This window comes from Bos mutus, chromosome 28 (genome assembly GCF_027580195.1).
Source record: "Bos mutus isolate GX-2022 chromosome 28, NWIPB_WYAK_1.1, whole genome shotgun sequence".
NCBI lineage: Eukaryota > Metazoa > Chordata > Mammalia > Artiodactyla > Bovidae > Bos > Bos mutus.
In genome coordinates this window covers 36,437,705-36,456,053 of record NC_091644.1, presented here as the reverse complement: position 1 = coordinate 36,456,053, position 18,349 = coordinate 36,437,705, and the positions used below count along the sequence as shown (strand labels likewise).

The 18,349-nt window shown below is 42.4% G+C and overlaps 1 protein-coding gene across 1 annotated transcript in view; it reads right to left on the bottom strand.

The window, feature by feature from the left end:
* Nucleotides 1-18,349, bottom strand: part of HEATR1 (HEAT repeat containing 1) — a 50,528-nt gene that overhangs the window by 2,136 nt on the left and 30,043 nt on the right. The window contains 21 exon segments of the mRNA XM_070364751.1: nucleotides 447-605; nucleotides 1,098-1,252; nucleotides 1,887-2,055; nucleotides 2,139-2,243; nucleotides 2,388-2,522; nucleotides 2,682-2,840; nucleotides 3,797-3,947; nucleotides 4,893-5,182; nucleotides 5,681-5,821; nucleotides 6,435-6,558; nucleotides 6,664-6,710; nucleotides 9,167-9,327; nucleotides 10,486-10,612; nucleotides 11,337-11,567; nucleotides 12,960-13,088; nucleotides 14,793-14,914; nucleotides 15,009-15,127; nucleotides 15,750-15,893; nucleotides 16,037-16,140; nucleotides 16,961-17,092; nucleotides 17,351-17,593. Of these exon segments, the coding sequence (XP_070220852.1) occupies nucleotides 447-605; nucleotides 1,098-1,252; nucleotides 1,887-2,055; nucleotides 2,139-2,243; nucleotides 2,388-2,522; nucleotides 2,682-2,840; nucleotides 3,797-3,947; nucleotides 4,893-5,182; nucleotides 5,681-5,821; nucleotides 6,435-6,558; nucleotides 6,664-6,710; nucleotides 9,167-9,327; nucleotides 10,486-10,612; nucleotides 11,337-11,567; nucleotides 12,960-13,088; nucleotides 14,793-14,914; nucleotides 15,009-15,127; nucleotides 15,750-15,893; nucleotides 16,037-16,140; nucleotides 16,961-17,092; nucleotides 17,351-17,593 (3,147 nt within the window).

Below are 18,349 nucleotides of genomic sequence, written 5' to 3'. Positions count from 1 at the left end.
GTGATCCATCACTAGGACAGCTTGAAAACTTCAAACCTCCACACATCACTGCCCCATGCTGATGCACGTTATTCCACGAAGTCCTAGGCCAGAGATGTGTATACAACAGGATAATACACTGCTCTAACTCAAAGGAATGGTCTGTGGACAAACACAGCATGTGTCTGGGAGTACACTGACGTGTAAATGGTGCTTAAGAAACACGAGGAACTGAAGTCTTTACAGTATTTAAAAGTATAAAGCATTTTAGTGGTCCTGTCTAACACACCATGGGCGTGGGAAGGACTGCTGTTTATAAATGGCCTGTAAGTGGAATTCAGATTTCTCAGGGTCAGTCTTCTGCCTGACACAGGCCAACCCCCAGCACTAAACGCAGCCGTGCAGGTCCTGCGGCCGTGGCCACGGTGCCACGCGCACAGCGTCCATGCTGCACCACTGCGCCTGACCTTGGGTGAGGAGTCCCTCGTCTTCAGCAGAATCTGGTAGTTGAGTGGTTTCCAGAGCGAGTCATCGGCCATGGCCACTGAGAACTGCGCAAGGCACGGTATCAGGTGCTTTGTCACCCGTTCCTGGAACTTCTCTTCGCCTCCAAGCCTGTTTTCCAGCTGTTGACAGTGAGACAAGGACTGAGCAGTGGGTCTCTTGCTGTTTGAAAAAAATACTCAACGTATATGGTATTTTACTATCCTTCCTAATAGCAGGCTCAAAAACCAGGTACTACTTATTCTATTACTCTCTAGAGCAAATCTACCACCTGCGAGGAACTCAAATGGAATCACAGCCTATGGCATCGCCCCTTTTCCTCTGCAGAAACTGAGAGAAGAGCAGCCAAACCCTTACACACACTCAAGAAACTCAGTTTTTAAGAATTAAAAATTTAATAGACCTTAATCATGCCTTTTATTTGAAAAATTAAAAACTCAGTCAATGCCACTGTGAAGACAGTTACATTCATGAGAAACATGAAATCAATTTTGAAATTAAAATTTCATAAAAAGAAGAAAACCCAGCAAACTGTGGTTCTGGTCAACATAAACCCTGCAGGCACGTACCACTGACTGTCCCAACTTTTAACAGCAAATGGTTCCACTGGTTACCTGATCCACCAGGGGCACCATCAAGGCTTCTGCTCTCTCTTTACTTAGAAAATGCTGGGTGTCAAACAGGAAGATTTTGTATAAACAGTTCAGAATAAACTGTAGTAGCAAGCAGCACTTTTCAGGATCGTTTTCAGAGTCAAAAAACGCTTCATCTGTAGATTGGGGAGAGTAAAAATGGAAACAAAACCAAAAAAAGCTGAGTTTCAAATCTCCAGTGTTTAAATTCAAATCACTATTATAAGAACTATAAGTAGAGGGGTATTTCTAAAATGATCTAGAAATCAATCAGGATGAAGGAAAATAGACGTCTCAGGGGACTGGCTCACTCTTTTAGAGTTGTTAACATTCTTGGTTGTTAAGATTGCTTAGTCTGGCAAATGGACTGCTTGTTATTAGTATTAAAGAATAAATCAATTTTAATGTTTTAGAGTTAATTCTAGAAGCAAAGAAATGAACCTTTATTCTTTCTCCCAAGTGAGTAAATTAATACTGTGTGTGTGAAAGTTGCTCAGTCATGTCTGATTCTTTGCGACCCCATGGACTGCCAGGCTCCTCTGTCCATGGAATTCTCTAGGCTGGATCTTCCCAACCCAGGGATTGAACCCAGATCCCCCACATCGCAGGCAGATTCTTTTACTGTCTGAGTCACCAGGGAAGCACCAATTAATAACATGCTAAAACAGTGTCTGACAACTGACTATCAAGTAAGAAATATATCTTCCTTACTATTCCTGGTGTAATGTACACAGAGCAAGCGTGCCAACTGACCTAGAGGCCGCTACCTACCTGTTTTGGAGATGTTCACCTGGTTCAAGGTGTCAGCAAAAGGCTTCACTAAGTGACCAGCAAACAGGGTAAAAAGCCCTTTCAATTTTTCAGCAATGCAATCTGCCAAGTTGTAAAATGTCAACAGCCTGTCCTTGGGAGCATCCTCAGTCTTAGCCCAATCAAATAGCTAAAAAGATAGAGTAATATTAGTTTCTTCTATGGATCTTGTGACTGATATGTCAGTAAGAGAAGTGGAGGAAGAAAGCTCACCTTGAAGAACAGGGGTCTGAATGTGACCTCAGAAAGTTTGACCACCATGGCTACAAGACAGTCAATGATGTAATTTTCCGTTTTTCCGATTTCCTCCAGATCATTCTAAAAACAGAAGAGCTAATTTATTAGCCAGAGTACTGACATCTAGGTCTCACTCTGGCAGGTACAGCAGGTTACACAGCTAGACTTTTCTCTGGCTCTGAGCTAGGTGGTAACTTCAGGACAGGCGGGTGGAAACATGCCTACCTCAGCGTGCTGGGTGCGGAAGTCCAGGGCCTCCAGGAAGAATGTGGTGAGCTGGGGCTGGTGGGAGGCGAGCTCCTCCTTCCTCATCACCCCAATGTGCTCGCGCAAGACGCTCATAAACGGGCCCATGAGATTCTGAAAACACACAGGAGATGTGCCCGTTTTTAATACTCCTAGAGTTCATTAATACATCTGTAATGGCATTAAATAACCATATTCTTCTTTTAAGTGAAAATCTAAAATTTAAGTACCACATCTCCATCCTCCCAAGTCTAATACCCTGTACAGTCTAACCTTCCAGTTCTTCTCAATCTGCTTGTATGTCTTGTTGATGGCTGGCAGTAACACTCGGGGTGACAGCATGGTAGCCAGTGTCTTTTTAAGGGACGTGAGACGGACATTAGCCTGGGAGGCAGGACCCATTTCACTAGTGATTTTCTCCAAGTGAATCACCTGTAGGAAATAACAACCACCATTAAGGCCACCACAGGTCCTCACCGAGAGCATCTGTCTACACACGCACAGAAAGTCCTGGTGAAGATGGAGAAGCAGGTCCACGTGCCAGTGACTGGGAACGCTCAGCGCACTTAGCCTCACACAGAACTCCTCATGCACCAACCCCAAACGTAAGAATAAATAAAAATAAAGACTTATTTTTAATATTTAATGTAAATTAAAATGGAAGAAAACAGACAGATGCCTCTTTCCAGGGAGGAGTCAGGGATGCAGGCAAATGGTGGGAGGCAGGACAGAGGGCAGGGCTCAGGACAGTGATCTTAAGAGGACAGGGATCCAGGGACCACGAGGAAAGCTGCGTTCTTTGCTAAAGAATCTAGAAAGCTGCTCAGATGCAGACGTCCCTTTCTTCATGACGTCTACTTTCAAGGTGTGGCTAGAAAGTATGTGAATCAATCAAGTCATCTGCGTCCAAGCAGCTAAGGCTCCTAACCTCATAAATGGCCAGTGATCAACACAACACAACAGATGGGGGCCATTCTCAGGCATTTTCATTTGGCTAGAAATGCCAATGGCCCACTGTCTGAATTGCAGCACAGGCATTCCACTCTGAAGGACACCGTAGGGTCAAGAAACCCTCATGTTAGGAACAAAGCAGTCATGCCCATTTCCACAAGAAGCTCTATCAGCCCAAGTCCAAAGAGCTCACAGGAAAAGAAAGCAGTAAAATACATCCTGCAAAATCAAAGAAAGAAAGAGTCTCCTGACAAAGCAACGCCCATACCAACCTCATGACTGAACTGGAGGGACAGCGAAAGTGAGAAAGGCACACATTTGGTAAGAAGCACATCTTGTCAGAATAAGAGTCTCCATGCCAAATGGAAAGCTTCAGGCACAAATAAAATGATCGAATCTCTACCTTTTCCCTTCCCCTACTGTGGTCACTGACTCACCTGCGACAGGACCCCTTCCAGGTAGGGGCTGATGAAGTGCGGCAGGGTCTCGACCACCTTCTGCAGGGCTGCCAGGGCGCTGAGCAGGTAGACTTCACCTGAGACCAGCTCGCGGGGGCTTCTCATGGTTGTCAGCAGTGGCGGCATCAGGCTGGAAAGAAAGGACACAAGTTTCAAAACTTAGAGCAGAAACGGAGAATGGAAGACGGAGCAGAAGTCACCATGAAAAAATCCAAACCGCCATGCGTGCCCCTTTCATTCTGACGTCCGAGCCCATGAAACAGCTATACATTTCATGTTCCCAAGAGCAAGAGCTCTCCCAGGGCCCACAGTACCAACTCAGTATCACTTTACTTAAAACATGACAATGTCTTTCAGCTGAACACTTGCTACGTGTCAGGTAAGCATGGAAGCAATTGTACTCCAATTAAAAAAAAACCAAAAAAAAACTGTTACTGGTCTACAAAGAGTAAGTAAGGAGACAGCAAGCTCTTAAACATTTATAGCAGTTGGGCAGAGTAATTTTATGTCTGTGACTCTAATAGTAGTAAGAAATTTTGTGTGCCTGTGTTATTTCATTTTTCTAGTTATTTTTACTGTATTTTATGAAAATAGCAATCTATGCAATTAAAAATTTTTTTAATCTCAAAAAAACAAAAAAAAAAGCCATGCATGCACTGCCCCATCATTACCCCATGAGACAGGCACTGTCTCGGTTTGTAGGTGGCAAAGCCCTACAGGCTAAGTAACCCTGGCAAGGCTGCACAGCCAGCGAGACAGCCAGGAGAGGCCACTCCCAGCGTGGCCGGCACGGGCCAGTCGTGGCCTGACCATGGAAGGGCTCCTTCATGAGACGGTGCTGTCACTGCTGCTTCCTAGGACTGCTGGTCCAAGGGGAGCAGAAACGGGCCAGCACACACCACAAAGGTAAATGAGAATGCTGTGTTTCCAGTTTGAAGAAAAGATCACTTCTTTAACAAATCGAATTTTATGAAACTTCTTCTAACGGGCAAAAAAAAAAGTCACTAAGGTTTTACTTCCCAGTTGGTAGCAGAAACCTTGTGCAGCGGTCCTGCTCCAGGTCCCCTCGGCGTACCTGGGGAGCTGAGGGATGGCCAGGGCTTCCAGGGTGGAGACCACCTCGGCCACGCATAGCAGGGCACTGCCCAGGACGTTCTTCTCCTCCTTTGCGCCCAGAGCAATCAACTTCACAGTGGTGTGCAGCACCGGGACGAAAGGCTCTGGATTTTCTGCACCGAAATTCTTGCATAAGAGCTTTAAGGTATACAGAGCCGTCTGTCTGTTTATTGGTTGGTCTTCTAACGTCTTTCTTTTATGCTTCACCATGGCCACGAGGACGGGGACCAGGTCGAGGAAATGGTAAATCTGAGGAAGACAGCCAGAATTCCCAAACAATTAAAGCTGCAAAGAAATGCTAGTCTTCTGTCCATTTTTACTGCTTGAGATTGCTTAAATGGAGATCAGACCACAAAGTCCTAAGCCATATGATTATACACAAGCAACCATCTCCCCACTTGTGTTACTTACGAATAAATGAATGCATGTGCTTGCAGTCAATTCTGTATTTATATAAAGCACCCTACCAGTTTGGAGTGAAAAAGGACTAGAATCATGCCAAAGTTAAGGCAACATGTGGTCAATATTAAGCAAGAATTCCATTTGGTTGCAATTCCACTCTAATAGCTCTTATAACACATACATAGTGCTCCAGAGTTCATATCACATTTAAACACACAGGCAGCACAGCATTATTGGATAATAACATACTTATTTAAACTGTACCATTAGAGAAACTACAAGGAGTTAACTGCAGCTCTGATGAAGCAAGGACTGGGTAATGGGTCTCTAGTAGTCTTCACTTACAATTTTCTTCTTCCAGGAGGTTTTCTGCTGTAGCTTGTTGTTCAAAAGATCCAAAGCTTTCCGGCGAACAGACGGCAGTGGGTTCTCTAGCAGTCCTCTGATCACGGGGATGAAGGTTTCTGTGGGCAGCAAGGCGTTGACCTAAACAGCAGGTTCACATTTAACAAAAGAGGAAAATATAAAATACAAAAGGGAAGATGAATCATTTAAGACAGACTTCCACTCGCTGCACACCTTCCAAGTATGAGGCGATTGCACACACCCATTCTTATCTAGTTCTTACACTCACGTTTCAGGGAGGCATGACTAACCACATTTATCAAACACACAACACCAAAAGAGGATGCTGTCATTAAGCTAACTGCTCAATGCGACATAGATAAGCAACTCAGCTCAATTTTAAACAGTGGTCCTGGCCAGTGATTTTACTGATGAACTACACACTCCACCTATTAGGTTATCATTTATTCCACTTGAATAAACTGGAACGTTATACAGTAGGATATGACTCAACATTTAAAGCTAATGCTTTAAATTTACTGAGATACACAATCTCATAATCAGTAGATAAGCAACTTTTTCAGATAAAATGATCTCTAGGCATCAAATTCTTTTCCAAGAAAAATCTGAGCTGCATTCTATTAAGAGAAGGTATCACTAACTTTATTCTTAAAGTAAAACTTTCTGATAAATAACTTGACAATGATATAGCACAGCAACAAAACACAGAAGATGGAGAGAAATAAATGCCCACCTTGTCCAGCATGTCGTAAGCTTTACTGAGGAGTGCTCGCCAGAACTTCCCAGTTAGCTTGTCTGCATTTCTCTCCATGGACTGTGCTACAGCATTGATGTAGCCAAGAACTGTTTCTAGCAACCTGGAACACAGGAGACTCGTGTGAGAGTTTTAACTTCTTCCAGCTTTCTGATTAAAAGTTTGAAATTATTTCCGAATACAAATTAAAAAAAGAAAGGGAACATACCTCTGTTCCAGGCCTGTCAACACCTGAGGACCACCACTTTCAACTACCTGATTTTTAAAGAACAACAATATGGAAGTCAGTGATGAAAAATCAGTTGAAGTGAAGTGAAACTTCAGAAATTCTTCAACTCACTCCCCAGTGATTTCTAATATTACAACTTAATCAGGTCCAAATCACCCCCATCATACTGTATTAACTCCACTTCCCTTAATTTATTTTGATTACATTTTATAGATATTATCTATAAAATACTACAAAGATTCAGAAAAATACAGCAAATGATGTAACCCTTACCTATTAATTTTATGAAACGGCAATCTTTTGTGAGGCCTGTGTCTAACTTTAAGATGGTAATAAACATGAAGGTACAGCTGCAGTCCCTACTTTGCTGCTCTCTAATCCCAATCTCCTCCACCCCGAGCCCCACAAACCTCAACCTGCAGGTAAATGTCATAAAACATACCAGGCAGCAACACGCTTTCCTTGATGACATTCGATTTTGGGGGGCCTCTCTACAGTGAGTCATGGTGCTCTAGCTCACTTATTTTAACTGCACACACTATTCCTCCTGATGTATCACAACTTATTCATTCACCTCTCTTTGTGGATGTTTAGTTTATGTCACCCCCCTCATCCTTTTTTCCTTTAGTAACAGTGCTAAAAAGAACCTTTGTCCTTGAGCACCTAGCCAAGTTTTTGTAGAGAAAGGGAACTGCTAGATCACAGGGGCCAACATCTTCGCCTGACGGGACACTGCTCAGCGCTTCCTGAAGCGGCAGTGCCGAGTCCCACTGCCCAACACGGCGCAGAACAATGACCGTGTCCCCACAGCCTTGCGCCTTCCTGTATTAACAACTTTAAAATTTCCGCCAGTTTGATAACATCACAGTGGCATCCCCTTTTACCTGCATTTTCCTTCTTACTAAGGAGGCTGTTTCATCTCACTGGCCATTTCAGATTCCTCTTCAGTGAATTCATATTTCTTGCCGATTGTTCTAATAGAAACAGATGCCTCTTGACTTATAAACAGCTTAGCCTGTGGTTTTCTTTTCATTTTGCTTATGGTGGCTTTTTACTGAAGTTTTTAAGAAATTCTTCTCCATCCTCTGGTTATGTTTTCTTTGATTTTCTTCTCAAAGTGCCAAGCACTCCTTTTCACACTGAAGTTTTTAATCTACCTTTTGTTTAATCTAACTTTATACGTGACCTGAGCCTTCCCCCGTACTTGGCACAAATCATACCAGACCTAGGGCTCGCACACTCCTCTCCCCCCACTGTCACATGGTGCCGCCCGACATGGCAAGTGCTTTTTACATCACGTGGGTGTGGCCAGCTGATGTCCAGTCACACTGATCCACTCGCATCATCAGGCACCACCACCGCCTAGACTCTGCTTGACACAAGCAGTGTCTACACTGGTCACTCTCAAGCAAGCTTGCTTAGCTAATTACTAGTTGAGCAAGTCTGCCAAGTCCTTTTCTGATTCTTACACTTTGTTTCTTTAGCTGAGTGTGAACAGTGACCCAGAACACCCTTGTTCCAAGCTCTGATGGGCACACGTTCAGGCCTCATGATGAAGTGTGGTATAAACCATGTCTTTATCAGGCCAAGGAGATCCACCTACCTCATGATGCTGATGATCATTGTCCTTAAGTCATGAGTAAGTACAGAATTCTCTAAGCTGTTTGTCTGAATACTTCAGTGATCACAGATTTCCTGTCTTGATCATGCATTAAAAGGACAGAGATACTCAAATGCTCAGCCATTCTTGTGTTCCTGGTCATGACCCTGACTCTTCTTTCTGTTTCTTCATGTCTTCGTTTTGTTTCCATATGTACTTCTTTCTCTCTTGTTGTTTAAAGTTTAGCACACAAACAGAAAGATGTACAAATAGTGTGTGCAGAGCTCACTATATGTGGTAAAGAAACAGCGTATTATCGGCACCTCAGAATTCCTCCCCTACCTGACCCCGACCCCTGCCCTCTCCTCCTTCCAAAGACAGACACCGTTGTTACTTCTAAAACCACAAGTGTGTTTTGCCTGTTTTTGAACTTAATACGACAGGAACCACAGGATGCATTCTTTCTGCCTTCTTTCCTTCGATGTTATACTGATGAATGTCAACAGTGCGTCAGTGAGGTTCACCCCGTCCGCTTTATCCACTCCACTGTTGATGGACACGTGGACTGATCCAGTCCAGGCACCTTCAGTAATGCTACCATTAACATACTTTTCAATGTCTTTGGGTGCACACATTCATACTTCTGCAGGTATGTACCATTTGAGGACAGAACTGCTGAGCCACAGGGCTGATGCATATGCAGTCTTAGCAGGTCGTGCCCAACACATGTTCATGTTGAAGTGAACAGCACTATTTGCTTTCTATTACAGGCATGCCTCATGTTTCCATGAGACACTTGCCAAGCTATTTTTACTAGCCTAAACCACAATTTCTTCAGAACAAGCAAAATTATATCATACATACATTTAAAGAACATCTCACCTTTCTGATAAAATTGTTGGAAGCCAGGAGCTGAGACATGAAGGATACAGACAGAAATTTAAAATGCCGCAGCTGCTTGCTGGTGTGCGCATCTACGTTAAAGACCTGTAGCATTTCTTCTCGTGGTTCGCTCTTGTTAGACACTGATTTGGGAATGGTTTCTGAAAAACAACAATGAACAAGTGACCTCACTCACCTTCGACCTGATATTTTAGTGTATAGATACAGGTATTAATGAGCATGGTAAATGCAAACAAGTTTTAGAGAGAACTCTGTTATGCATAAAACACATGCATATTACTAAACATATCCATATAATATACATGAAAAGAAAGTGAAAGTGTTAGTTGCTCAGTCATGTCTGACTCTTTGCCACCCCATGGACTGTAACCTGCCAGGTTCCTCTGCCCATGGAATTCTCCAGGCAGGAATACTGGAGTGGGTATTATAGCATTCCCTTCTCCAGGGGATCTTCCCAACCCAAGGATCAAACCTGGGTCTCCTGCATTGCAGCCAGATTCTTTACTGTCTGAGCCACCAGGGAAGCCCTATTATATACATATATAATTTGTTATATCTACTTTTTCCTCTTCTAAATTAGTGAAAGATATATTTTCAAATAAAATATCCAACAGCCCTGAGAATAGAGTATATAAGACAAAAGCAAACAAACAAAAAACAAGGTAACTGAGACAAACAAATCGAAGACAAAGATATTGCAAAAAGAGTCTAAACTGGCTCCATGCCCCATTTCTGAAGCTACAGAGGCATGTACTTTGATGGCCCACAATGGACTGGAGGAGGGTCATCCCTCCCCTTCAACATTTAAACCTAAAAGTTGAGGACGTTTGTCCTTAAACTCCGTAAAATTCCATACTCAAATGTATCGAATATAAAAGGGGTATGTGTTTACTGGTGGCCACTTACAAATCACTGTCCTAGAGGGTGAATCAAAATTCAGGCTTTGTTGTACTTAGCCTGTCACCACACATGGCTCGCATTTTAATGGAAAGCTAAGATACAGCTAATAAGGTCCTACTAACTTGCTGTCTTTTTACTATAATTCATCCCACTCAGAACACTCCACAGCCCACATACCAGCACAGAGACACAAAAACCAACGTTTGAGGAATGGCAGGTAGAAATCCTGCTTACTGTTTTCTACAAAGATTTGAGAAGGTGACAGACATATAAATTACTGACTTACTTTAAAAAACCCTTCTAAAGACATGCCATGGGTTCTGAGGATACAGTGCATAATCTTCTGCTTCTCTCAAGCTTCCAGATCAAACAATAATTAACATCTGACTAACACCTACCTTCTTTTTCCTCTGGCAGCTTCAGTAAGTACTCAAGGATAGTCATCAAGCTTTGGATCTGATGCTGGACACTAAACTCACAACAGACAGAAATCCAAAATTCAGTGTCTGCCTCTAAAATAGCATCCTGTGTAGAGGAAAGAAAGAAGTAATAAAACTGTACCTCTCAAATTTACATTACTTAACAAGTACAAATAAGGGAAACATTTTAAAAATACTTCTCAGCACACAAAGCCACTCCACACAGACCATAAGAATGGTCATGTGTATGACTAGAAGAATCAGGTAGTGAGTTCCTTACATAATAAAGCCAATTTACAAGAATTAAGAGGTTTAAGTCCAGGATAAACTGCATTATGATTTCTGGTAGAACTGAATTACTTAACACAGGTTCTAGATCTATTCCTGGATCCCACTGTCTAAGAAGTCATTTAGAAACAGCCTTGGACCTGTAAGTCCCCCCTCATCTCTCTCAACAGGGCTCTTCAAAACAGTTACCTGCATCTCACTGGCCTCTCTAACACTGACTCTCCTCCCCTGCCCCCTGAAATGAGACACAGTTTAATTCCTGTACAGCCCGATGCTGTTGGGCTTAAAACAGACCCACCCAGCATGGCACCAATTGTTTCTTAAATTCCAGTCACCCTCAGGAGAAGTCCTGTTACTCCCAAGGATATTCAGTGCCTCAGGCTCTGGAAGTAGGTCCAAAGAATATAAAAAAATGCCTTTAAAAGCACTTCTGAGCTCATGCGCATTAAGCATCACCAGCCACAAGTTTAAAGTGAAAAGTAATGCAAAATCTATGTGAAACACCTCCCATTTTCTCTTCTCACCCCGCTCTGTGCTCTGACCTTTTCTCCATAGGCGGCCGCCAGCACAGTTTTGGTGACGTACTGTTCGAAGAGCAGGACCAGGAGAACCCAGAGGAACCTCTCTGCGCCCAGCGTGTCAACAAGCTGGACGAGGACGGGCAGGCGCCTGTGCTCGGGCACGTGGGGCAGCGCGTCCACAAACACGTTAATGATCTTGACCACGATGTCCTCCACGTTCCTTGTGACTTCGGCAGAGTCGCCACCATCAGACTGCAGGGCAGCAAGCAGGGGACAGCAAGAAGCCAACTCGCCATGAGACAAGCTTTAAGTAGACTCGAAAAGGCCTTCTGATGTGCCCCCAAGACAGTTATCAAAGGAATTCTAACAATCAAGGAGTACAGACTACGTTCCCATGAGGGGACCACACAGTGCAGGACGTGAGCCCTGCCCGGAAGGAGGCACTCATCTCCGCCAGACACCACGCTCCCGTGAAAAGACTGCAGAGGCCAACGACGGACCCTGAGAGCAAGGCTGCTCTGGGGGCGTCCAGAAAAACCGAACAGGATTTGAGCTATGCCTGGAGAAGGACGGTATCGTCTAACAAGCGCAGCAGTACAAAGCCAACAGCCCCCTGCTGCTTTCAGAATACAATTCTGACCATCTGGTACGGGTGCATGAAAGACAACTGCTGAATCAATGAAAGAATGAAGAAAGAAACACGACCAGCTAACCCAGCGCCCCGACTTCCACCCGACTTTGCTTTCCACGTCCCTCACACACACTGTGCACAACCCCAGGCCAGGACCGCCAGCTGTTTCAGAGGACAAATCTTACCCTCTTCATATCAGTTTGAAGTGCATTTCTTATCAAAGTCTGTGGTCATTCTGGCCCATATGGGCCTTCCCCTACAATGTACTCTTCAGTGTTTCTCTATCCCACTGGCATACATCACATGAATGCATAATGTTATTTTCCTTTTTATATATGTGTCCCACACTGGCTAATTTGCTGGACACAAAGAATACCAACCTTACAGCAAGATTAAAAGGAGAAGGTGCTCGGTATGGTCACAGAGAAAATGGTCAATAACATGAGAAAAGAAAGTAACAGCAGTGGAGGTAAAGAGAAAACCCAAGTGGATAACCATGCCCGTTCATCTTCAAGGCTATTTTTTAGTTTCAAAGTCTTCACTTCTTCCTGAGACTAGGCTGTTAGAGACCAGGTCTCAGTCATCTCTTTGTGTACTAAGTTTCAGAGAACACTTGGTAAACGTCAGTTAAGTTGTATGTTAACACATTTGCCACCATATCTTTAAAACTTCCTATCTGCACAGACCTACTTAAGGGTCTCATCAAACTGACGCAATGTCCTGAGATATAACCTGACTATAAATTCACTTTGTCAGAAGAATGTTAAGGTACTTGTTTAGTTTATACCCTTGCAGTACAGCACAATCAGCTAGGGATGTTTATAGATATTTCTGGAAAAGATGTTATTTCCAAGACTACTCCTTAGCTTCATCACTCTAAAATTTAATGGGCACTGATACCTGAGCGTTCTGGAGAGGCTTTTAATGTCATTTATTAACTACTACTTGAATCTCACACCATGTAAAATCTTAAAAATTATAAAATATAACCCCAATGACAGTAGAAAACTCACCTGAATAAGTGCTGGAATAACCATTTTCACTGTCTTGTTGATGACCTGAAAACTGTAAGTATCATCTAGACGCATCACATTGGCTCCCATAAATGTAAAAATAGACATGATATTGTGTAGAACTTTATCCTGAAAGCAAACACATTTTTCAACATTTTCCATCTTAAGCACATCAAATATCAATGATTCATTACAACTCAGCAATAAAAAAATATAACCCAGCTTAAAAACAGGCAAATGATGCACAAAGACATTTCTCCACAAATAAACAGTTGATAAGCACATGAAAAGATGATCAACATCAGTTATGAGGGAAATGCAAAATCCAAATCAGAAAGCACCGATTCGGACAAGTATAATAAAAAAGATAGACAGTAATAACTGTGAGGGAGTGGGCAAATTAGAACCCCTAGACACTTCGTGGTGGGCACAAAATGACCTCACTTTGAAAATGGCCTGACAGTTTCTCATGAAGTTAAGACCCAGCAATTCTACTCCTACTGAAAATACTGACACGTTCACACAAAGCCTCCTGTATGAATGTTCACAGCAGCATGATGAACAGCCAAAAAGTGGAAACAACAAATATGTCAATTAACGAACAGATAAAAAGTGGAAACAACTTAAATGTCCATCAATTACTGAACAGATAAATGAAACAATGTACATACAAGCGTTTACTGTTGTTGCTGTTGTTTAGTCTCTAAGTCTGACTCTTTATGGCCCCCTGGACTTAGCCTGCCAGGCTCCTCCGTCCATGGGATTCTCCAGGCAAGAATACTGGAGTGGGTGGCCATGCCCTCCTCCAGAGGATCTTCCCACCCAGGGACTGAACCAAGTCTCCTGCATTGCTGGCGGATTCTTTACCATTGAGCTACCAGGAAAAGTCCTACAACGGTTAACTACTCAGCCATAAAAGGAGTATTGATTCAAGCTTCCAAATGGATTAGCCTTGAAAACATGCGAAGTGCAAAAAGTCAGACACAAATAAGGCCACGTATTATACGATTCCATTCACAGGAAATGTCCAGAACAGAAGAGTAGATAGGCGGCTGCCAGAGGAGGTGGTGTGGTGGTAAAGGGAACAGGGACTGAACGCTAATGCATACGGGGTTTCTCTCTGAGGCTGATGACAGTGTTCTGGAAATACATATGGTAACAGCTGTACAACCGTGAGTACACTAAAACCACTAAACCGTACACCTCTAATAGGTAGATTCTGTAACAATATGAACTATATTTCAATAAAAACAAAAGAAAAATATCAATGATTCTTAATTGTTTCTGGATTATCAACCCCTTTGAGGGCTACTGACCCTGTACCAAGGGAAAAAAAAATCCCATACACATTAAATCTTACACATCATTTTAGTAGATTAAGAGACCCACAGAAGCTCATGAAGAATCAAAAATCATCAGTTAGGAACATATCCCTTAGATGAAAATAATTTCCATCTCTTCAAAAATCTTTAAATGATGGATTTCTATAAGGAACACGATTTCTTTAACTGAGGCAGTTTATAATCAAATTACTTTTAAGTCCACTTACTGGAGTTACCTTGCACCAAGTGCCATGCTAAGTGCTAACCATAAATTACCCAGTCCCACTCTCACGATTCTATGAAGGTTACTGTATTTTCCACTTTACAAAAGGTGGAGCCAAAGCTTAGAGAGATCAACCAGCTCACTGCCTCAACTAGAGAGGCAGGCCTGGGAGGCCCACCTGCACTGTAAGGTCCAGAACCCCAGAATCCCAACCATGTGCGCCTATATATGTCCACGGAAGAAAACATCCAAAATACCTGCATAAGCCTTAAGATCATTAACACTTACAGGAAATATTCCAGCAACAGTACCCAAGAGCAGAAGGGCATGGTGATGGGTCTGAGGCATCTCAGAAACACGGATGCACTGGACTATCAATTCCACGTTGAATTTCTCCTCATCCAGAACGTCTATAGGGCAAGAAATAAAATATCTGCAAGTGGTAAGTACATTCACACTCAGAGCAGATGATCCTTCCCCACTTGCTTCCAACAATGTACGTACCTTTGGGTATTCTGCCACCTTCTGGAGACAGTTTTTGGCAGATGTTAAGCAGACAACTAAGAATTAACTGTTTGGTGTATTCCATGCTTCCCTGCTCGGGTGGCAAAGGCTCTAAACACCTTCAGGAATCCCGGAAGAGAAACGATGGGAAATGAAAGGGTTGTACAGTTTCAGTTCTGCAGTAATGACCAATGCCCAGAGCATATATTAAATGACGAAGAACTAAAATATTAACATTGTGTCTGTAAACACAGTGTGAGATTTCAAATGCTGATTCTTCTATTGCAGGCAGGCGCTGACGTCACATTACCTCTCTTTTCTACCGAACTTTCCATCAACCCATTTTGAACCTTCTTAGAGGACAACCTTGAGAATTATTTTTCTTCAGACGAGAGCACACATCCACCATGCAAGGCACACACTATGGCTATCTAATGATGCAGGGCTAAAAGAACCAGGTGTCACACTACATCCTTAAACAGAGGTAATGATGCCCCAGGGACACGGTATTGACCACGAAGCAGGAAAGCAGGCTGCAAGGTGAGTGCTCATTTACCACACATACAGGATGAAGGTTAGTTTCAGGCCTTGGCAAACAGGTTCCTGTAACCATTCTTTAAATCTTCCAACTATAGTATTCAACTTGCACTGTTTTACAGACTAGCTGAGCAAGAAGAGAGTGTGAAAACAGGCAAGAATTAGAATCTTATTCTCTCACAGATCAAAGGCAAGTGTTATTACCTTGACAGCAGGTTAAAAAGAGTCGGTATCAGTATCTGAGGGTTTTTGAGTTTCTTTTTGTGCTGCAATAATTCCAGGATGAGGGTTACTCTTTGCCAGTAAGAACCTCCAACTTCCTGGACAGATTCTTGATCTTGTGATTTTCTGGGAATCGGACGAGACAAAAAGAAAAGCAAATACTGTCAATGTTAAGTACAGACTATTGTAACCAATTATGCCACATTGATGGGCATCAAAAAAGTCACGATGGTTCCAAACATTCACGGCCTGGGGACAGCCACGCTTACTTGTGCTGCATCTTCTGCCTCCTCGTCTGCTGAATTGTGCCTAAGGACTTGGCTTTATCTGGTGGCTCCAGTTCTATTCTGACTTGTTCAGCATTAACAGAAATCTAGAATATTAAGGAGGAATGCATGATGATAGGATTCCACGGATACCATTAGAGCAGTTTACGCAGATTTAGAGAGATACAATGCAAACGTCTCTGTCCCATTTTATGTCTCCCTATGACCCTAGAGCCCAGTCCAATACCCAAAGGGAAACTTCACTGACAATCCCTTATATATTCCTGGGGAATATTCCATATACCAACAGCTCTATAAAGATTAGACACACACAGGAGCACATTATCACACTGCTCTGTACCTTAATTTGTTCCACTTAGAACAAATTTTCTTAGAAATCTAAGAAAATATGTTATAATTCTGAGAACTGCAGAATCTGGATACTAGGACTTCACCACGCTATTATGTATTTTTGTGAAAGAAAGTTTCCCTAAAAAGCACAACAAAGCAACACACAGGGTAATTAGGTAGTTATTCAGATCCACAGCTAGGTTCCAACATACATAGAAACCAATGAGCAGATTCTCAATTCCATTCTATGTGTCATTAAACAACTTAAATTAAGTAGAATAATAATCCGTGACCCTGCTGAACATCAAGTCACTACACCTTCCTGTTCTTGCCTAGGAGGTGAGTAACACCTAAACTAACACACACCCTACCGTTCAAAACTAAATATTTCATACCATAAAAGTAACAGTGAGGACTTACAACTTTTGATTTTGCATTTCTCTATGACCTACTTTTCTATGATTCTGGCTAATGGGAATATCTGACTTCCTAAAGGAATTACAAAAGGGAGAAGGCTTAAACATGGCATTACTTGGAAGAGAGTAAATATTAATAAATGACAAGTTTGCAACTTACCCCTTTGAAAACACTGCTAACAGTCTGAGAACAATGTGAGTTCTTACAGTTCACCAATAAATCAAACAACACGCACAAAAGCTTCTGCTGAACCTTTTCATCTGTTATAGCTGCGAAAAATGGCTTCGTAATCTAGAGGTAGAAGAAAGGCAATTGAGATCTATGAACAAACCTGATTCTAAAAATGACGTTTCCATCGTTGTCTTACAATGTGAAATTGGTCCCCATTTTGTCAGTTTAATGACTCATGTACATTATCCAGTTTTGCAAAAATGGGTCAAATGGATCATATTCCTTTGAAACATGTTCAGACCATTTTACCTTCTCGAAGTAAACATTACAAATTTTCAAAAGCTTAACATGCTTTAATCTCTGAAAGAAATCACTGACCTTTTCGAGAGCTGTAATCTGAATGGCTGGCATTCCCATGCAAAGTTCCTTTGTTGTGTGCAGAGCTTTTATAAATATATCTAGACTCTTCGGGTCCTTATGTAAAAGAGAAGCTGAATATTCAGTATATTTTCCCAGAATGAGATGCAGGGCAATGGCCTCATCTTTCAGGACAGCTGCGGGCTCCTTCTGGCTCTTTTCTAAAAGTTGTTCAATCATTGACAACAGCTGAGAAAGCACCAGCTAAAGTTTGGAAAGTTTATTAGTAGACAGTTATTTACACTGATGCAAGTTTTTCCTTGCTGTACAAAAACATCCAAAGAGATGTTGTAAGACTAGAAGCTTAACACAGAAGGAAAAAACCAACAGTAATGACCTCCTAGGCATAAGGACAGCTATTAATCCAACCAAGGCACCCAGGTCCCTCATGACAGTTCAGTCTGTAATAATCAAAAGCTCTGAATCTTTCAGCAGTAATACTCTGTGGGCATTCTAAGACTTTCTAAAAACAGGAAATACAAACTGAAGTTTTAGACTACAAAAATAAAATTAAGCTTTTCCACACAATATTTCCAACTTGGTATAATTAATATTAATTCAAATTATATATGTGAAGTCTTCAATAACTAAAGCAGAGCCAGCAAATTATGGCTTGCAGGACACGTTCAGAGGACCATCTGTTTCTGTAAATTTTGTTGAAAATCACAAGCATGCTCTTCTGTTTACATACTGTCTGAGGCTGCTTTGGCAATATGATGGCAGAGCAGAGCATCTGCAACAGAGTCTATACAGCCACAGGGCGTAAAATAGTTGTTATTTGGTCCTTTACAGCAAGGATCCCCAACCCCAGGGTTGTGGACCAGGGCTGGGCTGTGGCCCATTAGAAACTGGGCCACACGGTAGGAGGTAAGCAGCAGACGAGTGAGTGAAGCTTCATCTGTATTTACAGCTGCTCCCCATCACTTGCTTTACCGCCTGAATTTCTCCTACAGTCAGATC